The 23,785-nt window shown below is 55.2% G+C and overlaps 2 protein-coding genes and 1 non-coding gene across 4 annotated transcripts; all 3 read left to right on the top strand.

Annotated features, from left to right (window-relative positions):
* Positions 1-34: 34 nt before the first annotated feature.
* BIRC5 (baculoviral IAP repeat containing 5) lies at positions 35-6,371 on the top strand. Of its 2 annotated transcripts, none has more exons than XM_019938811.3 (4): positions 35-171; positions 429-538; positions 2,658-2,775; positions 5,846-6,371. In XM_019938811.3, the coding sequence occupies exons 1-4, from the start codon at positions 61-63 to the stop codon at positions 5,933-5,935; spliced, it is 429 nt and encodes a 142-aa protein (XP_019794370.1). In that variant the 5' UTR covers positions 35-60; the 3' UTR covers positions 5,936-6,371. The 2 variants fall into 2 exon arrangements, with proteins under 2 accessions (XP_019794370.1, XP_073654191.1); XM_073798090.1 differs by having other exon boundaries at positions 2,658-2,877.
* A 6,029-nt stretch (positions 6,372-12,400) lies between these two features.
* On the top strand, positions 12,401-18,738 carry TMEM235 (transmembrane protein 235). Its single transcript, XM_033848427.2, is given in 9 exon segments — positions 12,401-12,462; positions 12,669-12,793; positions 12,796-12,861; positions 12,864-12,893; positions 14,346-14,363; positions 14,366-14,425; positions 15,028-15,168; positions 17,517-17,734; positions 17,737-18,738. Coding segments are annotated over 9 exon segments (951 nt in total). The 3' UTR covers positions 17,968-18,738.
* A 1,802-nt stretch (positions 18,739-20,540) lies between these two features.
* TRNAG-UCC (transfer RNA glycine (anticodon UCC)) lies at positions 20,541-20,613 on the top strand. Its single transcript has one exon. It is a non-coding gene; the product is annotated as a tRNA-Gly (tRNA).
* The last annotated feature ends 3,172 nt before the right edge of the window (positions 20,614-23,785 follow it).

Here is a 23,785-nt window from a genome sequence, read left to right as displayed (position 1 = left end):
TGCCCCGCGGCGGCCGACAACCGCCGGATTTGAATCGCGGCACCGCTCGGCGGCGGCGGGATGAGTACCCCGTCGTTGCCCCCGGCCTGGCAGCTCTACCTCAAGGACCATCGTGTCTCCACATTTAAGAACTGGCCCTTCTTGGAGGGCTGCGCCTGCACCCCGGAGCGAGTGAGTCCGCGCGGCCTCCCGGAGCCCCCAGGCCCGCCCCGCCCCCAGAGCCCCGCCCCAGGCCCTGAGACGACCCCTCCCGCGGGCCCCGGCCCCTCTGTGGGCCCCCGGGGCGACCCCTCCCGCGCGCTCTGGTTCCTCTGTGGGTTCCCGGGCCCCTGGGGCGACCCCTTCTGCGGGCTCTAGCCCCTCTGTGGCCTCCCGGATCTCGGGGGAACCCCTCCGCTCTGGGGCCTGAGCCGAGCTCTGCTTTGCAGATGGCCGCGGCCGGCTTCATCCACTGTCCAACTGAGAACGAGCCCGACTTGGCTCAGTGTTTCTTCTGCTTCAAGGAGTTGGAAGGCTGGGAGCCAGATGACGACCCTATGTAAGTCCCTCAGGCCAGCCTCGCTGGGCTTCCGGGGTTCCCCAGTTACTTCAGGACCGTTTGGGGTTTTTTTTGTTTTGTTTTTTTACATCTTTATTGGAGTATAATTGCTTTACAATGGTGTGTTAGTTTCTGCTTTATAACAAAGTGAATCAGTTATACATAAACATATGTTCCCATATTTCTTCCCTCTTGCGTCTCCCTCCCTCCCACCCTCCCTATCCCACCCCTCTAGGTGGTCACAAAGCACCGAGCTGATCTCCCTGTGCTATGCGGCTGCTTCCCACTAGCTATCTACCTTACGTTTGGTAGCGTATATATGTCCATAGGACCGTTTGTTTTGAGTTGGGCTCCCCCCAAAACATCTGAATTTCGAAGTATTATTGAAGGACCTGCGGCTTTCCAGCCTCGTTTGTGCCCTAAACAGCTGCTGTAAAGGATGAGTCTCTGCTGGCACCTTGGTGATGCTTTCAACCTAATCAAATCTGATTTGGCCGAATGTCCTCCTGGGTGGAGTGTTGAAGAAAGGCTCATTCTTGTAGGTGCTTGATACCTTTCCGGGTAGACAGAATACTGGAGCAGATCCTGTTGTGACCTAGGGATGTCCAGGTGCCTTTCTTGTTTCAGAGGTTTTAAATCTGAAGCTTTTTTTTAAATAAATTTATTTGTTTTTGGCTGCGTTGGGTCTTCGTTGCTGCACGCGGGCTTTCTCTAGTTTCGTCAAGCGGTGGCTACTCTGTTGCGGTGAGGGCTTCTCATTGCGGTGGCTTCTCTTGTTGCAGAGCACGGGCTTTAGGCGCACGGGCTTCTGTAGTTGTGGCACACGGGCTCAGTAGTTGTGGCACGTGGGCCTCAGTAGTTGTGGCTCACGGGCTCTAGCACGCAGGCTCAGTAGTTGTGCGACACGGGCTTAGTTGTTCCGCGGTATGTGGGATCTTCCGGGACCAGGGCTCAAATCCATGTCCTCTGCACTGGCAGGCGGATTCTTAACCACTGCGCCACCAGGGAATCCCTGAAGCTGTATTGAACTATAATTCATACAGCACAAAAACCACCCCTTAAAATAGTACACTCAGTTTTGGTTTAGATTTTGTTCTTTAGGGCATCTAGTTTTTTTTTTTATTGTGTGCATATATTCATACAGACAACAATATTCCCGTAATGTAATGCCACATTTTCCCCGCACCGTTTTTTCTCCTGTCAGAATCAATTGCTTCCACGGCTTGAACTTTTTTTCCCCCGTAGAGAATCACCGGAGTTGTTTCTCTTCTTGGCAAGAAGAGTGTTGCTGTTTTCCCTAATGTGTTTGCTCTCATGACCCAGTATTGACTGGGATGATATGGTGATCATACCAGGTATCACTGGGGAAATACTGGTTGTATTCTTGGGAGTGAATTTCCAAGTGCTATAATATTTTCAGATTATAGTTACTATTGGCTGTCCTTTTGGAATTTGCGTGGCTGAGTGTTCCTTCCAGCCTGTTCTGGTTTTTGTTTTGGTTTTTTTTTGCCATGCCGCGCGGCTTGCGGGATCTTAGTTCCCCAACCAGGGGTTGAACCTGGGCCCTCAGCAGTGAAAGTGTGGAGTCCTAACCACTGGAGCACCAGGGAACTCCCCAGACTGTTCTCGTTATAGTGCTATCCGCTAGCAGGGATAATTCCGAATGCACAGAATGATGGTATGAAGCAGAGGAATTCACTGGAGAAACTGGGTCAGTGGTGCCCTTTTTCCAAACCAACAGATTATGTAATAATTCGAGTGAAATGAGACAACTGCAAATGGTTCCTGGAGGATTTTAAGGGCTTTGACATGTGATACCTTTGGATTTATACTCTAACACTTTTCCTACTAATTGCTAAAGGACTCCAGGTAGACTACATCAGCCACAGGATATGGGTGGGGCTGGGGGGAGTCCACAGAGCAAGAAGGTGCTGAGACAAGTTGTGTGGGAATGTGGGTCCTGCCCCTGGTTCCGTCCACTTCAGACTTCACACTCTGCTCCTGAAGCAGAGCAGTGTGTGTCTGTGAGGTGGGGAGGGGGCTGGTGGTAACAAACTGTTGCCTTTCTCCCTTTACCTGAATTTTCTCTGTTGATGTGCTCATGTGTTGCTTTTTCTAGAGAAGAACATAAAAAGCATTCATCTGGTTGTGCTTTCCTTTCTGTCAAGAAGCAGTTTGAAGAATTAACCCTCAGCGAATTTTTAAAACTGGATAAAGAAAGAGCCAAGAACAAAATTGTATGTATTACTGGGAATAAGAAGCAAGCACAAATCCTGTTCGGCATCTTTAATGCTAAACTCCCTAGCCCGCCACAAGCACTGCATAGACGCCTTTCCTCAGTAAGCACTTTCTGAGCCCCTCTGATGTGTGTGCGTGTGGATATAAAAGGGTAGAAAAGCATCTGTCCTGGAGTGTGGCCTTGGGGTTGTGCAGAGAGAAAAACGGATCCCCTGAGTAGAGGTGTCCTCAGTGTGCGGTTACCTCTGGTGGTGGGACATGTGATGGCTAGGCTGGCATTTCTGCCTTTAGTGACAACTGAGATGGTAGGTCATTTATACGGGGTGTGTTCATGTGTTAGCAGTGGTGGAAACAGAGGGTTTGGGGACACAGAGTAGACAGCATATTGGGAAAGGGGCATTATGTGTGTTGGGAGAAAGAAGCACCAGTCCTACTGGGCCTTGAAGGGATTTCTGCAGGCGAACTTAGGCTCTTGCGCTGGGTTATTGGAAGAGTGAAACAGTGAGTCCACAAAGAGGCAGCTCCCAAGCAGCCCGGGCTGTAGAGAATTAAGGTTGCCAGAGAAAACCAGGACTCCCAGTTAAGTCTGAATTTCAGGTACACAAGGAGTAATTTTTTTAGTATATCTCACATTTTGTATGGCTGTTTACTAAAAAATTACTCGTTTATATGATGTTCAAATTTAACTGAGCAGGCTCTATCTTTATGTGCTAAATCTGGCAGCTCTACAGAGAGTAAATATTCAGGTATTTAATCTATTTTTAGCAAAGCCCTGGGCAGGGAGTCCAGATGTACCGGTTGTCTCTGCCACTCACAGACTTTGTGAGTTTAGGCCAGTCTTGGTCGTAGTTTCCTTGCTGTAAAATGGAGGATAGACTTCTGTGGTTTCTCAGGTCCTTTTCAGCTTGAAAATCGTATTCCTTTTTAGAGATCAATAGAAATAATTCTGTGTAATATGGTACCTTTTAAATGCTAAGGACAAAATTGAAAATTTTTTCAGGAAGTGAGAAGAAATCAGTGGTCAGTAAAGCGGTGTATTCGATGGAGGTCTTGGGAACTGCAGTGCTGGAATTGGGAAGGGGGCTAGGGAGGGCCTTCGAGATTAGGGGTCAGCTCACTTTCTGTGAAGTGCCGCAGATGGTAAGTGTGTAGCCTTCCTGGGCCACAGAGTTTCTGTTAGAGATTATTCTTTCTTTGTTTTTTTCCACAAGTGTTTAAAAATGTAAAAAGCATTCTTAGCCATTGGGTTAAGAACGGGCCATGGGCTGGATGGATGTGTCCCACAGGGCGTAGTTTGCCACTCCTGTTCTAGGTAAAAGACAAGCTTTGTGTACTTCAGGAACAGTTGTGAGAAAGCTGTGAGAAGTCCCCCAGATCATTTTAAAATGTATATATTTGGGGGAAATTCCCTGACAGTCCAGTGGTTAGGACTCCGTGCTTTCACTGCCGAGGGCACAGGTTCGATCCCGGGTCGGGGAACTAAGATCCTGCAAGCCATGCGGCGCAGCCGGAAAAAAGAAAGAAAAGGAGATCAAAGAAAATTTAGAATTCAGTCCTTCAGTGGCACTAGCAGCATTTTATCTGCTCATTAGCGACATGTGGCCAGTGACTACTGGACGGTGCAGACAATTGAACATTTTCATCATTGCAAAAAATTCTGTTGGACAGGGCTGCTCTAGAGTGACACCCAATTTTGAGGTTTGTTGCAAATAATTTATCACTGATATAAAAATTCAGGTCCCCTTGTGTCCCTAGGCACATTTGCATGTGAATGGATGTGGACAGTAAGGTTTGGGGTCAGAGTGCAGGGAATGGGCATAACCAGAGGCCTGTCTGCTTCCTGCTAGAGCTCCTGGATGGCCCCTCTAGGGTACATCGCTCCTGGAGGTGGGATGGCGTGCGGACCTCGACTGTACCGTGGGGTGGAAATAAGTTGGGAGCTGAACTTTTAAACCATTTATTAAGTCAGTTATGGGATTGCAGCACACAGCTGTAAGGCAAACGTTTATCCAGGTGAGATGATTATGCGTTGCAGTTTACAAATACTGAAAACGAGGAACAAGTGTTGTTTGTCGTGATGCTGTGAATTTCTGAGACCCTGCATTTAATTGAGATGCTGCTGGTCAGTTTGACAGGACCACTGGTCAGGCAGCCACCTGGGCCTGACGCTGGGCACGTGTGCGGCTGAGGTAGAGCCGGGGCTCAGGGTCTGACCCTGGAGTGCACCACGTGCTCTCTGCTCCTGCTACTGCATCGCTGCCACCTTCTTTTGAAAAGAAGTTACCTCTGTTGTTTTTCTTATTAGAAAACATTTAACCCAATAAAAGTCTATTGTTTGTTTTTTAATGTGGCAGAGAAATCAGGAGAGTGAAAATTAGGGAGGAGGTTTCTGGATTTGTTGATGTGATTGTCATTTGTCCTCCTGGAGAGAGCACTTAGCAGAATGAAAGGTTGGAAGCCAGATTTAGAGAGCTGCTGCAGGTGGAAGGTTTCTCTGTTTGAGGAGCACGCTGATGCTTGACGGCATCTGTTTAAGTGAACAAGAAGAGGGCTCCGGACTTTCTGTGGGAGCTTCAGAAGCAATGTAGGGTAGTGGGGAAGAGCAGGGCTCTGCCACAGACTAGCTGGTACCCCTGAGCTGGCTGCTGCTGTGGACCTCGGTGTCCTCATCTGTGTAATGGGGATAAAGGTGGCACCTACCTCATGGGGACATGGAGCAGTGAGTGAGTTAGGGTGTGTGGAGCAGGTAGAATGGTGCTTGGTACAAGCAAAGCGGTCCATCAGTGTTTTCTGTTATAATTATTGTGGGACAGCTCAAATTAGAGCTAGTTGAGGGGAATCCCCCAGCGGTTCAGTGGTCAGGACTCGGCGCTTTCACTGTTGGGGCCTCGGTTTGATCCCTGATCGGAGAACTGAGATCCCACAAGCTGAGCGGCATGGCCGATAAAAAAGAGAGAGAGAGAGAGAGAGGCAGATGAGGTGAATGAGGACATTTACCCCATATAGCTGGGCATCTCTATTCGAGCATGCCTAGAGCTTCAGTTTCATGTGTCTATTCTTTATTTCCAGGCAAAGGAAACCAACAATAAACAGAAAGAATTTGAAGAAACTGCAAAGAAAGTCCGCTGTGCCATTGAGCAGCTAGCTGCCTCGGAGTGACGCCATCCCCACCGTCACTGTCCCACAGGGACACAGACACATCCTTTCCAAGGCACAGCCCTCAGCATTACCAGCTTTCCTCTGGGGCCTCTTAACTGTGCCTTAGGAAAGGAGAACATCAACACTTTGAAATTAGAATATTTACCTGTATTTTTGGGTTTTTCCTTGAAGGCGGTGCCAGGGGCTATTTCTGTTGTACAGCTGGTGCTAAGTACAGTGACGGATTCTCTTTTTTCTCTTTGGTAGTTTTTGCTTTATTGATTCCTGGACTTAGGGTGAGGGGAGAAGTTTGTCCACGTGGGTAGAGCCCTTTTACAGTGACCTGTCTGGGCTTCACACTGACGACTGGCTGTCCAGCTGAGATGCGACGTGTGAATGTGATCATTGGTCCATTGTGACTGGACAAACAGGATTAAGAATGCCATTTTAAATTTCATTTGCGTAATAATCTCCATTTATTGTGTGCACTTCTCATGTTCCAGGTGCTCTGTATTATCTCACGTTGACGGCTGCAGGTCCTGTGACTATACCTTTTTACCGCATCAGGTCTGTGGTGTCTCAGCAGCTCCCTTCCTCCCAGGTGGATTGTACAAACCCATCCCTGCCACGCCTCTGAAGGTGCCCTGTGTGTGAGGTGTTCCTCGCCATCCCATCTTGTGATTTGCAGGTTTACAAGGGGGAGCTGTGGGATTAGACCCTAGACTCTGCCTCTGGACTTGATCTGTGTAAGAGCCCTTTCCATGACTGTAGCGTGAGCGGCTGGGGGGTGGAGGGGATGCAGAAGGACTGATGTCTTGAGAGTAGAGCTGCCCTCTTGCTTTTGAGGTCAGCTGAAGATACTTCTTCACCTCCAGTGGCACATGGAAAGTTTGCAACATTTCTCTATAGTGGACGAGGAGAAGGTTGTCCTTTGTGCCAGACAAGGAACTTTCCAGAAGCCTGGCTCACTGCTTCTTCCTCTTTAGTTAGCAGGGCACACAGAGGGGCTTCTTCCTGGGAAGTTTTGCTCTGGACCAGCTGTCATCCATGGACACAGCAGGCAGGGGTGGGACGAAAAATCCAAGGAAGGAGTTCCTGTTCTTAATATTTCTAATACTCTTCGAATAGCTGCTTCCCATTAATGATGTGGCTTAGGCAGCTGGTAATTCCACTGTCTTTCTAATGTGAATCTTCCTAAAGGAATAAATTAATTTAAAAAGTGGATTGGAAAACCTCTTTGGGGGAACCTTCTTAAAAACATAGATGAGTCGTTTATGTTGTTTGCAGTCTTGCAAGATCACAAATTCAGTGATATTTGAGTTTCAGCACCAGCACGGACTGAGCAGAGAGTTGGAGCAGTTGTAAAAAAGGCATGTGGGACACCCACTCCGGGCCCTGACTGTGCCCTCTAACGGTGTGCTTGCCTTGTGGGCTTGGGACTGGCGCCTGTTGAATTGGAGCTGCAGTTTCCTCACCAGTGATGTGGGGATCCTAGAACCTTGTTGCCTCAGCTGGCTTTTTTTATTGTAGCAACATGGTTTTCATTTGAGGAGGAGAGGAATTGAGACAAAGCCCTCGGCCCCTCTGCACAACATTCTGCAATGTTGTTTTCTTTTTTTTGTTTGTTTGAATTATTATTTCACAGAACAGGACAAACTACAATTAAAAGTAAGCACAAAGCCTTTCTTAGTCACTGGGGGCACCAATGTGAATTTTAGATGGATTTGGAGACAAAGTAAAGCAGCAGGAAATATCTAGCAGCAACTGTCATTTACGAAATTGCTGCACAGTTAGCCGCCCTGGTGAGGCGGAGGGCGCACACTGGCTGCTGCTCCCCGGAACAGTACAGTGGCCTGAATCCCTTCTAAATGACTTGGCTCAGAGCTGTGGAGACTTGGTGGGCTGCTGCAGGCGATCTGTCAGCCCTGAATGGCTGTGTCTCCATTGCTCCACATCTGTGCCACATTCTCCACATCACCACCTCCGCACGGGTACCCTGCTCTCCTCCCCGAGGCCGGCTCACGCAGGGCTGAGGCCTGATGTTAAGATGATAGATTTGATTTCATCCTCCTTCACAAAGTTAAGCTGCAGGGTGGATTGTCACTGTCCTACTGGAAACCTCTGGGGGTCATCTTGGTAGTTGCCAAGAATAAAAACTATTTCATTTCAAACACTGCAGACCCTACTGGGCTTTTAAAATATTGTTGGCTTTTGGTGGTGGTCCCTTCTTAGCCTGCCAACTGATCCTTCCCGCCCCAGCGGTTGCAGGGGAGGGATGAGTCCTCGCAGAGAGACAGAGCCAGCCTTGGGCTCCTCTGCAAGAGCCACTTGAACCCAGAACCATTTGTTTGTGTCATCTGGACTCATTCCGTGTATAAACCGGCTATGAAAAATACACCTCAGACTTAGGTATTTCTGCCACATCTCAGAGAGTAAAATGAATTTTTCCCTCCAAGTTTGGAGAATATTGCAGAGGTTTTTGTTATGGGGAAAAAAGCACTCCCGCCTTTATATTCATCTCAGCTGCTTATTTTTGATATTTGTGCCAATCTGTAAATGGATACTTCACTTTAATAACTGGTCCTTCCAAACTGGCTTTGTAGAGAAGCGGAGAAAATGTTTTTGCGCTCAGTTTCCTTTGCACAGTGGGTATTGCTGCAGTTCTCGGCTTTGTCGGGCTGTGCTGTGGAGCAAGGCAAAGCTGGGGCCGACCCCTCAGACCATCTTACACGTTTCCTCTTCTAGAAACTTTTGTTCTAAAAACCATATTTATTGCTGGACCTTAATGGCCGCCAGCGTCGGGAAGTTTCCTAGACATCTATTAATGAAGTCTAAGACCCTTGCTAAGGGCAACAGCCTCAACCTTCTCTCGAATATGTGTCTGCCTCTCAGGTTCTCCAGGTCGGAGGGAGTCTGGAAGGGTTGTAACTGGTGGTTAATGGTGTCAGGTGTGACATGGTCAGAGCCTGCGGACAGCCTGGGGAATGGGGATCTTCCATTCTCAGCGCTGGGAAAGATGGAGTGCCAGCCAGCCAGCCAGCCATTGCCTGCAGGTTGGCACTCCCTTGGGATGCTGACCATTCTTTGCAGGTTGTACTCACTTAAAAAGAAATAACAATTGCCAGTAAAGTCTAATGTGATCTTACCCGCATTTTTTAAATGCAGAAATGGAGATTCGTAAAGAGGTGAAATAGCTTGTCCAAGATCATACAACTGTAAGCATTCAGGTTGGAATTTGAATCCAGGCTGTCTATCCCCAAAGCTGGGCCCTCACTGTCTAATGACAGTGCCCAGCCTTGAGGGGGTGCAGCGGGGGATGGCTTTTGGCAACAGCCTGACCCCAGGGGGCTAGTGCTGTAAACCGTCCCCATTCCGTTTTTCAGACAGCTTTGTCACAAAGGCCCTCATGTAAACTGACACCTGCCTGCTGAGCTTCCATGGATCCTCGCTGTACAAGTTTTAACTTTTTATTTTGAACTAAGGTTCACAGGAAGTCGTAAAGCTAGAACAGGATTTCTGTGTACTCTTCGCCCAACCTCTCCTGTCATAACTACAGTACAGCGTCTGGAGTCGCTTCCAGCATCTAAGGCCTAAGCTGAGAGGAGGTCTCAGCCTCCTCTCCTCGCTGGTCTACAGCCCAGCGAGCTCTGAGCCAGGCTTACCATCGCCGGGGAGTTCCTGTCTCGCCCTGGGTGAATCCAGCTCTTGAAGCAAAGAGCCAACTGAGCTGTAGGTTTTCTCTCCACTGGCCCAGCTACAGCATTTGAGCCGGATTTCAGCTGGCTGGGACCAAACTGGGGCCTAGGTTTCTGTGGCAGTTTTCCACCTGATCTCCAAGGTGGTGACGTTTGTCCATCTCTTCGCTCAGACACTTGAGCACCTGTTGTTCGCCAGGTGCTATGTCCAGGGCTTGAAGCCTCCTGCAGTGAGCTCACGTGTTCCTTGTTCTCTGAATGGTGGGAGGGTACAGGCCACCTAGTAGCCATATGAGTGTGTCTGTGGGAGCACCAAGATGACAAAGAACTCTCAGAGCATCCTGCCTATCAGGAACGAGGAGGAGGCTGCCAGATGGATGAGCAAGGGAAAGATGTGCCGGGCAGAGGGGACGGGAGGGTCCATTCTGGGGACAGCAGGTGCATTCTGTGATGAGGGGGAGGGGTGGCTTGCTCCCGTTTCCCTCTTAGCAAAGCCTGTCAAGGCGGCCACGATGAGCCCTTCATAGGCCTGTGAGTCCTGGGGGATGAGTGCGACCAGCCATGCGGCTGCCGCCCTGCACATCAGTGCTTCCCACCTGTGACCCCAATCATTTGAGAACCCTTTAGAAGGGTTGGTTTTGACCAGAAGAGTCTACCAGGATGAATTCGCTTCATAATGCACCCTGAGTGAAGGAGCTGACCTGTCGGGAAGGGTGATTTAGGAAAGTTCATTTTCTGTTGGAGGATGTTTGCCAAATGTGGTGAGATTAGTTGTCGTATAGCTGGTGCTGAGCTGCTCTCACAGTAATTTCGCCAGTGGTTTCAGCTGTTTCCCAGTCCTGCGATGGAGGCCATTTATGGCGTCGTCGGCCTGGAGCAGGAAGCCTGTCACTGGACTCAGGCATCCTGTTCTTTCAGCTTCTGTGAGTTAGTTCAGTGTAAGTTTAAAGGAAAGAGGCTTGGCTGCAGCCCTGTTTTGTCACATGTAATTGGGATTTCTTCTATCAAAGATGACGCCTGCCCCTGATTTTGGTGGTAGTGGTCTGATGCTGGCTTTGAAGAGGTCCCGACAGCCTGGTGACAGGCTTGGTGCTCACTAGTTCTGGATTGCAAGTTGATGAAAGGAGGATGAATAATGAGAAATAATGGGTCATTCTAAGCGGTACCTTTTCACTGGGCTACGGTATAATTTGGATCCATCTCAAGAGAAGTAGATTGGCGGAATTCATCCAAGTGGCCTCTCAAGGACCAGTACCCACTGTCTGGGGACAATGCAGTCAGTGGCTCTGACTTACACATCTAGGGTTTAAAACCCTGCACCAGGGCTTTAAAGCAGTAGGGAGTAGACTGCTCACCTGGCCATCTACACTGCAGCATGAGCAGGATGCATGTCTGTTCCTCTACAGAGACGTGGGGCTCTGGAGGCACAGTGGCCTCAAACAGCACTTGTCGCTGGCCCTGACAGCTGAATCCTGCTCTGTTTAAGTTTTATGGGGTGCAAAGGAGACCCTTTCAAACAAGCTCAGGCGGAGAGGCAGGGGCACTGGGAGGAAGCGTGTGGAGCGTGCAGCCACAGGGTTCCTCTAGTTCTCCCTGAACAGTCACGATCGTAGCTTAAACACACACAGAAGCAGTGTCCATCTCTGTCATATTGTGAGGTGTGTGTTAGGGTCATTACCTGCTTTTCCAGCTCCACCCCACTCTCCCCTCCTCCCCACTCCCAGCACCACCTGCCGCCCTGCCTTTGTAGATGGCTGCTACTCCCTGAGCACCTGCTTTTCTCTGTCTGCCTCCTGGATTCTTTCACGTTCCAGGCCCACTACCCCCTGAGAGAGGAGGGCCCCTGGCTGGCACCCAGCTTCCGGAGCAGGGGCTAGGGGAGGGCTGTCAGGAAAGAGGGTACTGAGACCGCCACAGCTAGGGTCACTCCCACCCCAACCCCGCCGCGTGCCTCTGGGTGTGGCGTGAGGACGACGCGTGGCCTGCATGATACTACACTGTTCCATGCCTCTCTGTCTGAATGGAAGTATGGTTTCAGTAAGTTTGGTAGCACCGCTTTCACTTCCTGATTATATTCCTCAAACCTAGAAGAGCCTGGTAGAGAAAAGGGGGCTGAGAAAACCAAGCACTTGGAAATGAGAGCCCTGGGATGACCCTAAGTCGAGAAGCTGCTCGTCTGAGAAGTTTCACCCTCAGTGAGGCCTCTGACCCCCGTCTCTGCCCTGCATCAGGGGAGGGGGACAGCAACGCACAGTCCAGGGACCTGGAGAGGAGGCCCTCCCGTCTCCCAAGATTGAACCCCAGAGAGCCTCACTGTGACGGCCCCAGCCTGTCCGTCCCACACATGTCACAGGCCTGCTTCTGGTGGGGGCCCCTCTGCCTGCCACCCCACTAGCACCTGACACCTGTCCTAGGAGAAGCTTCGTTTATGTTTGTGCGTGAGTGACCGACAGGCAGAGGCTGGCCTTGCCTCACTCGGCATTTGTAATTGGAGCTAAAAGGAAGCAAGACTCCTTCCTTCTGTAGCCCCTCACCAGCCCACCCAGTTCACCAGATCCCTGTGGTGCTTGGTCCTGGGGACTGATGAAGACCAGGACGCAGGGGCAACCAGCAGCCGAGTGCCCCAGTGTGTGCGCGGGGTGGTGGCGGGCTGCCTGCTGAGCCCCCGCGCGGGCCATTTCAGGCCCCACCCTCCCTCCTCAGCCTGGCCATCTGACGCTGAAGAACCGGAGGGTCAGAGAAATTAAGAAATTTGCCCAGGGACCCGCAGCCAGCAGCCAGCTCGCTGGGGATGCTGGCGTTTGAACACAGCTCAGGGGCGAGCTGGGCGGGCTATCACTCGATCACCAACAGGTGGGAGTTCCCGACGAACTGGAGGGGCACTGCACCCAGAAGAGCCCCGGGAGTGCCCGCCAGCCGCTCGGCTCCCCACTCCCCGCTCCCAGCGCCCCCTCCCCGGCCCTGCTCACCAAGTGCCCCCCAGCCCTTCTCCCTGGCCCTACTCCCCCAGGTTCCAGAACGCCCTCTCCCCCCACTTGCGGCTCTCTCCACCCCCTAAGTGCCAGCTTCCTGTGCTCCCCCTCACCCTCTGGCTCCCTCTTCTCCCCCATACCCGGCTCCGCTCCGGTCCCTGCACCCTCGACCCGCAAGGCCCAGCTGGGTGCACTGCTCAGCTTTGCACTGCTGGTGCCGCCGTGGCCAGCGACCGGTACCTCCTGCAGGTGGCGGACGCAGGCAACCACAGCGGCCACCCTCCCACTCGCGGCTCTGGCGCATCTGCGAAGGTATCGGCTGCCCCTCCCCCGTGTGACCCCTTCCCCTGAGACCCAGGGGCCACACCCCCTCCTCCCAGAGCAGCTCTGAGAGGCTGCCTCATCCCCTGCCTGTCTGCCCACAAGGGGGTCTCTCGGGCACCCCTTTCCCCCAACCGTCTTGGTGACAGTCTGGCCGGAGGAGGAAGGGACTCTGGCTCAGGGCCTAGCCAAGGGTGGGAAATGAAAAGGGGGGCACTGGGTGGCGCCATAAGGACCCAAGAGCCTTCCAGAGCAGGAGCCCTTGGCGGTCCCCTGGCCTCGCCCTTGGGGGCCTGTCTTGCGTTAGAAGTGATGGCAGGACACTGCTGGGTGATCTGGGACCTTGTCCCTCAACCTTCAAGCTCTGATCTGTCAGATGGGGAGAGAATGATGCCTCTCTGGATGCAGGGCTCGGGGTGGGAGGAATTAGGGAGGGGAGACACGGGCAGGCCCAGCACCCAGGGGTGCTCAGCTGCTGTTCTTGTCACTTGTCTGCAGGGGCCCTGGGGTTGAGCTGGGAGCCAGTGTGCAGGAGGGAGGCCCAGTGTGGGGAGCTGGGGCCCTGGCAAGGCCAGGGTTCCTCATCCCAGTGACTGGGAGTTGTTTCTTTATTACCGTCCAGGGCTCGGTCTGGTCACCCCATTAGCACCGGTCCCTGTGAGGCACAGCCAGGGCTGTGGCGCAGGGCCCCTGTTCCCATACCCCCAATGGCCTGACACATAGGCGGAAAACCAGAGCACCGCGTGGCTTCAGACCCGGGCAGGGGCGGGGAGGGCTTGCTTCGGCGAGGGGTGGGGAGAGGCAGCGGGCTTCCACACGCACCCCAGCTGCGGGCCTCGCCAAGCTGGGGCCAGCCTGGGGGCCTTCCACTGCACAGGACGTGCACAGGGTGGCAGGGATGTGCGTGAGCATGAGTAAACGAGTGTGCACGTGTATGTGAGCAAGGTCCGTTTGTGCGTTTGTGTGACACAGTGCCTCCTCGGAGCTGCCGGGGAGGAAGGACAGTGCAGTTTATTCAGCCACCCCACAGGCAGCCCAAGGCTCCAAGGCTCTCCTGACTTGCATGTGTGTGCACGCACGTGTGCCCGTGTGTGCCCGTGTGTGCGAGAGTCGGAGAGCCCCTTTCTTGTGCAGGCAAAGCCTGGCTTCCACGTGTGAGCCGGCCCAAGGGAGGCCTGAGGGCAGCCTCTCTGCAGTGTTTGAAACTTTTCGACAGGCATCCACGTAGGTCTTATTTGTACATTAAATAAACAAAAGGTCTTGAGCCGTCCAAACCCGTTTGGGGCCTCAGCTCCAAGTGGCAGGAAAGGACCTGATGGGGCCCTGTGGCCACCTCTCGGGGCCCTCGGCTCTGGTCGGGGGTGAGACCCTGCAGGCCACCTATCTCTGAGAAGTACAGGGTGGGTCCAGCCCACCAGGTTTTGCGTTCTTTCTGCTTTTTAGGGCAGAACAGCTGCATCCCCCGATTGACCCCTTTGCCACTGAGAGCCTGGACGCCTCCACCTTGGCGCAGCACCTCATGTGTGCGTGCTGGTGTGGCAAGCATTTCCCCATCCTTAATCTCCAGGCAAGGCTCAGAACCCCCTCATCCTAGGCCCACAGAGCTGCTTCCAGCTGGACCCTTTGTTGCCCAGAGGACATTGCCATATGTATCTGAAAAACCCCATGACTGGCCTCAGCCCCCATGCTCTTCTATTGGCTTGTGACCACAGGCGCCCGACCCCCAGCCTGTCCTGCCCTCCCTATGCCCCTTCTTGACTCTCCTTTATGTTTCCAAATGGGTCTACCCGGTGGGCATCTCCCACCTGGTGAGTTGGGGGTACGTCTCTGCTGCCCCAGAGAAGCCTGGGAGGTTGGGGAGGGTACTGGGAAGCCTCCCTCACCCTGGGCCTCAGGAAGGCTGTGCCAGGACAAGGGGTGGCCCCTGGGACGGTCAGGTGGTTACCGTGGAGACATCAGAGGGAATCGGATGGCCCAGCTCCTCCTCTGGCCAAGGCCAAGACAGTCCCGAGCGTCCTACGAAGGAGGACCTCCAGGCAGACAAGGCTCTGAAGTACTCAGCTGGGCTTTCCTTGGGGGGCCGGTCCGGGTCCCCTCCTGCTCCCTGAACCCCCTCTCCCGGCAGCGCTGTGCTGAGCCCTCGTGGTGGTCCTGCCCCCGAGCCTCGTCCTTGTCGTGTGCGGTCGGATTCCTGGCCTCCTCGGCTCCCCGGCCCAGAGCTTCCCCCGGCTGCTCTTCATGGGCTGCCGCTTCTTGTTGGGGGGGGGTGAGTCTGGGGGCTGTGAGGGCCGCAGCTCCTAGCAGTGGGGTGCTTCCTCTCCTGCTGCCCCATCCCCTGCGCCCCCAACCCCGCTGCTCTGAGCCTGGGGGCCCACCCTGGCCGTTGAGCTGCAGCAGGCAGGGACGCCCTGGGTGGCTCTGGGGCCTCTGTAGGGGCAGAGATTCTGATCGTGAACCCAGAGCCAGGGACGGGGCTGGGGAGCCCCAGGGTTGAGCTTCCAGGCGCAGGAGGAACGAGGATCTCTGAGGGGTCCCAGGAACTGCCCTACTGGACCTGCACTGGGGTGGCGGACCAACCCGCACCTGTTCCCTGTCCTTCCCAGATCACCCTGGTGAGGGGGCAATGCAGGCAGGGGGGTTGGCATCTGCCAGACAGGGTGAGACGGGACCTTGGAGTCCTTGGCAGTGACCCCAAGCCAGGCCCAGACTGCAGCTAGTAACAGTGCATGAGCTGGCATACATCTAGCCCACAGGCTCTGGGCCGAGCCCTCCCTCAGGGACACAGCGTTGCAGGCACTCGGGTCGCATCTTCTGCTGAGATGTCCGAGGATTCCCCGAGCTCAGCAGGAAGCTCGTCCTGGAGTCCTCTTCACTGCCTTTCTGTGCTGTCTGCCCCAGCCAGCCAGCCACCCGCTGTCCCCAGCTGCCCACGGCTGGCTGTCGCTGACCGTGGGTTGGAGGCTCCTCAGGGTCAGTCCTCAGTGACCCCTTCCATCCAGGGCCAGCCCTGAGCCGAGTCTGGTGTCCTGGGCCAGCTCCACTGTCAGGGCTGTGGCACGAGGACCAGAACACACCGGCCTGGGGCTCCCTCCTGGGCAGGCCTGCGTCCTCCCCAGGGGCTGCTGGGCCCTTTGGGAGGCCTTGGTCAGGAGGGAGTAGGTGCCAGTTGCCAGGGGGACCAGCAGCCTGGGTGTTTGGTGTTTGGTGTAGAGAATGAGAGCAATTTGTATTGAATTGGTATTGTGCTTGGAACCAAGGCACTGGCCAGTGGGTGGAGGGAGGGTCTGCAGGCAGCTGCTAGGCGGCGCTCCGCTGGCTCCGAGGGCGGGCCGGCAGTGGGCCTGGTTCCAAGAACACCCTGTCTGCTCCACTGCTCAGAGGCCAGACTGGCTGCACCTCTGCTTTCCTTGCATGGCGGGTACCCGGTGGAAATGGATCATCTGACATCACCGTCAGGAGCCCGCACAGGTGGCCCGGGTGAGGCCAGTGCTGGCAGATGCACCAGCTCTGGGGGCTCTGAGACAGGAATGTCACACCAAGGGGACCTGTGTGAGGCCAGATCACCCCAACCCTCCCCATCACCATCATCACTGCAAGAAAAGGGAGGGACACGGAGAGCTCCAGCATGACACTGGCTGGGTCCTGAGCTAGGGGGTTGGGGACGGACAGGGCCTGGGGTGATGAGTTCCACAGCCATCACCCCAGGCTCTGTCCCTTCTCTGGATCCCAGTGAGATCCAGACCTGGCCCCGAAGGTCAGATCTGGTCAGCCTCTTGCTGTGGCTGGGCAGTGTCCCGAGGGAGCACTGTACATTCCCTACAGCGGGCACCGAGGGCAGGCCCTGACGTCAACCTGCAGCTGTGGGACAGGGGCTGACTCTCTGGGCTGGTCCCTCTGAGCCTGGGTGGACAGGCAGGTGCCCAGTGCCCAGCTCGTTGCTTGCCCCTGGCCCTCCAGGGTCACCAGGCACTATGTGCAAAGCCAGTCTTCTTCCTTTGACTGTGCAGAGATGCAGGGTCGGAGGAGGAGGGCATCCTCGTCTGGTGAAGGACAGGGGTTATAACAGGAGTTATAAGAGGGGGCTGAAACTCAGACCTGGGGAGGGGAGAGGGCCTCTGGAAAGAGGTACACTGAGCTAGGGCCAGGAGGGGAGGCTGGGGCCCAGTAAAGTGGGGAGGGGGAGCTGTGAGGAACAGGGGACGGAAGTGCAGGTCAGGGGCCTGGCTCAGGATGTCTGATCAGAGCTCCAGAGCTCCCCCCACCCTTCCCGGCTGCCAGTACAGGTCACTGGCCATGTACGTGTGTGTGTGTGTGTGTGTGTGTGTGTGTGTGTGTTGAGAACTGCAGGGGGTATGGGAGGGTGCTGTATATGTGGAAGCAGTTATGTGAGTAGGGACCATGTATTGGGGGTGTAGGCTGTGCTGTTTGCAAGGCGGTTTTGTGGAGTGAGGCCCTGAGGTTTGAGGACTGAATTGGAGCCTCTGTTTTCCCCAAAGGCCAGTGGCAGAAGCTTCCGAGGCTGTGTCTGTGCACCCACCTTGGCCAGGGGCCCAGGCAGGGCAGGCGCCCCCAGCAGGCAGACGCGCTGAGTGGTCACTGCACCCCCTCCCCCAGGCGCCCTGACCCTGGCAGGGGTCAGCACCTACATCAGCTACTCACACCTGGCCTTTGCTGACACGGCCCGCCGGGACGGCCCCCGACATGTGCAGGACATCTGCATCAGCTTTGGCTGGTCTGTGGCCCTGGCCTGGGGCTCCTGCCCCTCAGAGGCACCCAGCGGCATCCTCCTGGTCACAGAGGCTCGAGCCCTCAGCCTGAGCCGGCAGCCGGGCGCCCCCCACTCTGTGGGCATCTGAGTCCCAGGCAGGCAGGTCATGGCAGAGGGGCTCGGTTTCCCTGTGCATCTCCTGAGATCGGGTGGTCAGAGCCCGGCCCTGAGAGGCCCCGGGAAGGAGGCTGGGAGCTCAGTTCTGAAGGCCTGGCTGGAGTCCTGGCTGGGAGGGGTGGCCTTGGGGTGAGCAGAGGGCTGAGAGCAGAGCTGAGAATCCAGACTTCTCTGGCTTGATGTCTGGGGGGCTCCTCTGCTCTGTTGTTTCTTTAGGGCCTAAGTGGTTTAGCCTCCTCTTAGAGGTGAGAACGTTGAGTCCCAGAAAGAAGCAGCAGCGAAGGGCTGAGGGCCGGCTTGTGGTGGTCGCGTGAGGGTGCTGCAGGCTCCTGGGTGGTCAGCGGGCCTCCTGGCCTCTTGAGGCCATGGCCTGCGCTCGCCGCTCCCTATCAGTCCTGGTGTGCCACAGCTGCCCCCATTCCTAGGTACCTGAGTCAGGCGGAAAAGCTACCCCAGTCCTCAGGAGGGGGCAGTTCGAGAGAGAAGCAGGCATCCGGCAGACACCCCCTGTGCCAGGCGCCATGCTGAGCGCTGCCCGCTCGTCCACTCTGCTCGTCCAGTCTCCCAGTCACCCTTCACAGCAGTTACCATTCACCCATTTTACGGAAGGAAGACTTAGGCCCAGATCACCCCAGAGCAGATGGCAGAGCCCGTGCCCACGCAGGCCTCTATTCTGTCCTCTCCCCGCCCCTCCCCAGGGCAGGCGTTGCTGGGGAGGGGACTGAGGACTGGGGGGACCCCTCGGATGTGCAGGTGCAGGGGGAGCTGAGGGGGCTGGACATGCCTTTGTTCCCCGTTTTCAGGCCTTTGTCCCCGTCCTGGTGCTGCTGCTCCTTCTGAGGGGCCGGCGCTCCAGGACCCGATCCTGGTCTGCAGCTCCCTGGGGAATGTCTGTGATTGCCAGGGCCGTGTGGGCCCCTGAACAAGCAGGTGTGCAAGTCCTATGGGGCGGGGGAGCCATGCCAGGGTGGAGAGGGAGGGGCTGGGCGGGGGCCACCCAGGGTGGCAGAGGCCAGAGCCTGGAGTTCTGACTGCAGGCTCCTTGAATGGAGGCGCACCCAGGCCTGGTGCTCCTCTGAGGCCAGACAGACAGGAAGGTGGTCGGCCCGCCCACGCCGGTCATCATGGTCTAGGGAGGCTGAGGCTCCTCTCCTCCCATGCTGGGCAGTACCTGAAGCCCTCCTTGGCCTTTGTTTCAGGTTCAGGGCCCTCCTGAGTCTGGGGTGTGTGCTGGGGCGTCCATGGCGGCCTCTCTTGTGCCTCGGTCTTCCCCACCCCCCCCACCCCCCCCCCCCGTCTCCCTTTATTGCTTGGGAAGTTACAGGAAGCTCTGGGGGCATCAAGGGAGTCCCACTGAGGGACAAAGAGCTTGGGGGTTAAGTGGGGGCCTCCCTTCCTACTGGTGTTTTAAGCATTTAACATTGTGCCAATTTGTCCTTAAAGAAATCAGCTCGTTCTGTGTGCAGTTAAACCTTTACTCTCTTAAAACTTTTTAGAATAGACAATACATGCGCATGGCTTACAAACAGTGCAGGGAAACCCTGTTACCAGCTGTGTGTGTGTGTGTGTGTGTGTCCATCCAGAGACATCCTATGTGTCTGTCTGTCTATCCATCCAGAGAGAGACATCCTGTGTGTGGTCTGTGTGTCCGTCCATCCAGAGTCGTCTTCGGCAGACACATTGAGCTCCTTCTTATTTCTGGTCAGCACAGGCAGGGATGACTCCTGGGGCCTCATGTTGGATCCAGGGTCTGGCTTTGTGGGCAGGTCCTCTCAGCTTGGGAGGCTCTTACCTGACCTCTCCCTCCTCTCACACAGGGCTTCTCGTGTGGGTTTGCTGGGGGTCGGGGTGTGGGAGAGTTTAACCCTGGGCCTCTCTGACTGCAGACAGGCTGGGGCTCCAGGCATGGACACTGGAACAGACACACATGGGTGGCCCTGGGATCCTGGAACTCCCTGAGGGAGGGTGGAGAGAAGGGGCACTTGCCCCTCCCCTGCTTCTAGAACAGACCTGTCCATGACTCAGTGAGGCCAGCCCAGGCAAGCCTCAGTCTCTGGCTGGCCAAAGTCCACAGTGGGTGTTTCACGTTCACTCTAGCTCCTAGCCCAGGTCTTTTTTTTTTTTTAATTAATTAATTATTGTCTGTGTTGGGTCTTCGTTGCCACGCGCAGGCTTTCTCTAGTTGTGGCGAGCAGGAGCTACTCTTCGTTGTGGTGCGCGGGCTTCTCATTGCGGTGGCTTCTTTTGTTGTGGAGCACGGGCTCTAGGCGTGCGGGCTTCAGTAGTTGTGGCTCGCTGGCTCTAGAGCGCAGGCTCAGTAGTTGTGGCGCACGGGCTTAGTTGCTCCGCAGCATGTGGGATCTTCCCGGACGAGGGCTCGAACCCGTGTTCCCTGCATTGGCAGGAAGGGTCTTGACTGCAGCTTCCTGAGTAGCTCCAAGAACTCCCACAACTGCTGAGCTAAGCCTCTCCCTAATTCCTGGACCACAGAAACTATGAGAAGTAATGAAGGATTCTTGCTGTTTGCGGGTAGTCTGTTACCAAGCAATGGATAACGACTACAGTACAGATTTTGCAGGGCAGGGCGGGAGACACTGCAGAGGTTTAGAGTTGCTGGCTTTCTTCTGATTCTCTGTATTATTGTCACCCCTCAAGCATAGGAGAGTGGTTCTGGGGCCTTGGGGAACCCCAGGAGCTGCATCTCCCAGAGTATACATAGATCTAGATTCTTCTAAGGGAAGGAGGCAGGGACTTCCCTGGTAGTCCAGTGGTTAAGACTCTGCACTTCCACTGCAGGGGGCCTGGGTTCGATCCCTGGTCAGGGAACGAAGATCCCACGTGCCATGCAGTGTGGCAAAACGATATAAATAAATAAATAAATAAATAAATAAATAAATTTTTTAAAATGAGGGAGGCAAAGAAGGAGAGTCCTCAGCTTCAGCCTCTTTGGCCCGCCAGATGCCTTCTCTCCTCGTGTCACTCACATTCACCATCATGCCTCCAGCCCGGGCCCTCTCCTGAGCACCGTGCCTACGCTTCCGACCACTTCTAACTACTTGTGCACCAGGGCTAAAACGACACTCTCAAACTGAAGTCATCCTCTACCCTCACAAAGCTAGTCCTCCTCCTATGATTCCTACTAAGGGCTTTCTACAGCACTGATGTGATGGCCTGTCGCCCCTATTTAAAAAAATCCGTACACACATTCACAGATTCATATATATACATACGTATGTATATATCCAGAAAGAAATACGCAAAAATGTTAACAGTGGTTATTCTTAAGTGGTTTTGAAATATATATTTTGTCCAGGTTTTCTTGTTAACTTCAGCAGGAGGGTGGTCTTAACCACTGAGTCTGCCTAAATTAAATTACCCCAGGAGTTGCTAGAAAGGAGATCCTGTCCCAAATTATGTGCAGCAATGACATATTATTTCATAAGCACTAAAATTTTATTGTTTAAAAAGGTAAATACAGATGAGATGACTGCAAGGTAAAGCCCCAGCCCCCTACTAGGCCACCCAATACCAGTGTCCATTTCTTTTTTTTTCTTTTTTTTTGTGGTACGTGGGCCTCTCACTGTGTGGCCTCTCCTGCTGCGGAGCACAGGGTCCGGACGCGCAGGCTCAGCGGCCATGGCTCACAGGCCCAGCCGCTCTGCGGCATGTGGGATCCTCCCGGACCAGGGAACGAACCCGTGTCCCCTGCATCGGCAGGAGGACTCTCAACCACTGCGCCACCAGGGAAGCCCCCAGTGTCCATTTCTGTGTCCTCTCACACTTCCTCCTGCAAGTCCCCAAGATGCTCTTATGAGCCATGTGGCTGCCCCCTGGGCTGTGCTGGGAGAGCCAGCATGGGGTCCCACCTGTCCCTGCATGCTTGGGCCCCTGTCCCGGACACAGGGGCACGCGAGGTTTGCTGGATGAACAGGTGGAAGGCCTCACCCCATGTGTCATGGAGGTGAAGGGGTCCAAGGAGACCAGTGGATGACAGGGGTGTTGTTTTACTGCCTCTCCTCCCACCCACTCCCTGGGGACACCTCCACTCCCCGCCTCCCTCCATCCCACCCAGGGCACAGGGTCTGTCACCCCATCCTCAGGGCCCTCAGCACGAACGCCCACTTTCCCAGCGCCAGCTTGGTGTCCTCTGCAGAGACGTCGCGGTGCCACATGGCTCGCACTGACTGCTCAGTCCAGGGGACAGCAGCACACGCACCGCATGGCCAGTCTGGGCCACCTCGTCAGCGCTTATGGTCTGCAGGCGCTGGCACTGCTCCTCGGGCAGCAGCCCATCCACCCTCACCATCACCATGTTCGTCTCTACGGTGGTGAGATCCATGGAGCAGACAGGGGATGCCAGTTCCTGAGCCCAGGTCCTGTGGTAAGTGGAGCCCAACCCCAGTACCCCACCACTATCCCTACCACTCCAGCCGTGTCACCCCAGGAAAGGCAGAGGACAGCCCAGCTGTAGTGGGAGGAAAAGAGGGAGTCTTATTCCTAACATGGGCAGGCTTGGCTCTGCTACTTTTCAGCTCCGTGACCTCGGACAAATCCGTTAACCTCTTGGGGTCTAGGTTTCCTCATCTGTAAAGTGGGGACATCGTGGGGTTGTTGTGAGGACTCAACCCAAGTTAAAGGCTACATTCTGCTGGATCCTGTAGAAAATTACTAACACGCACTGGGTGCCTACTGGTCTAGGACCTGCATGGGTTGTGGCCTGGTAAAGCATAGACCACCTGGATCCCACCCCTGCTGGTTCAGCGGCTAACCTTCACCTTCTAGAGTTGGAAGGATGCACACCTGCTGGGGGTTTGGGCCCGGCTACAGGGGACCCCCAAGGCACACCCCTGGGGCCAAAGGGAAGTGGGGGGTGTCCAGGCACCTCTGGCAAACCTCTGGGCGTTCTGGTGGTCCTTCAGCAGAACCTCCTCAGCGTCAGTCAGTCCCACCAGGGCAGCTACGGCCAACACCCCCGCCTGGCGCATCCCCCCACCCAGGGCTTTCCGGAGGCGCCAGGCTTCTTCAGTGAAGCCCTTGGGTCCCCCAACCAGGGCCCCCACTGTTGCGCCGAGGCCCTGGGGGAAGAGAGGAGAGTCCTGCCTGCCTGCCCATGGGTGTGCATCTCTGTCTTCGGGAGGGGGCAAAAGGGACAGGGATGGGCGACACTGTGGCCTCATCGGGGAGGGGGTTAGAGGGGCCCAGCGTGAGCGGCTGTCAACATAGGAGCTCGGGGACCCAACTCGGCCTCTTGCTGTGGGCATCTCTACCCTCCTGTGTCGGGGGCGGCCCAGCGGCTTCCCTACCTTGGAGAAACAGAGAGACACAGAATCACAGCGCTCCACGATGCGGGCAGGGGGCATGCACAGAGCCACCGCGGCGTTCATCAACCGGGCCCCATCCAGGTGAACCTGGACCCCATAGCTCCGGGCCAGCAGGTGCACCTGGGGGTGAGAGGCAGGAGGGTCAGAGGGCCAGGCTGGGGGAAGGGGCAGAGGGAGGATGGGTCTCCAGAAGATCACTGGAGGGTCACTGGGCTTGTGTCCTTGAGGAAGCAGGAGGGCTTTGAGTCAGGAGAGCTGGCTGGTGACAAGCTTGGCCATCTGGCACCCGAGCAGTCACTCTGGGCCTGGGCCTGAGGCTGTCCTCTGTGAAAGGGGGTCAAGGATAAGGGTGTTTTTTTTCTTTTCTTTTTTTTTTTTTTTTTGGTGGTACGCGGGCCTCTCACTGCGTGGCCCCTCCCGTTGTGGAGCACAGGCTCCGGACGCGCAGGCCCAGCGGCCATGGCTCACGGGCCCAGCCGCTCCGCGGCATGTGGGATCCTCCCGGACCAGGGCATGAACCCGCATCCCCTGCACCGGCAGATGGACTCTCAACCACTGCGCGACCAGGGAAGCCCGAGGATAAGGGTTTTATCTCCTGTTTATGGTGGGCTCACTGTGGGCCAAGCAATGAATGCCTCATCTTACTGAAGCCTCGCCGCAGCCCTATTGGAAGGATG

Source organism: Tursiops truncatus, chromosome 20, assembly GCF_011762595.2.
Source record: "Tursiops truncatus isolate mTurTru1 chromosome 20, mTurTru1.mat.Y, whole genome shotgun sequence".
NCBI classification, from domain to species: Eukaryota; Metazoa; Chordata; class Mammalia; order Artiodactyla; family Delphinidae; genus Tursiops; species Tursiops truncatus.
The sequence above is the reverse complement of the archived record's forward strand: the minus strand, read 5'-3'. Positions and strand labels throughout refer to the sequence as shown.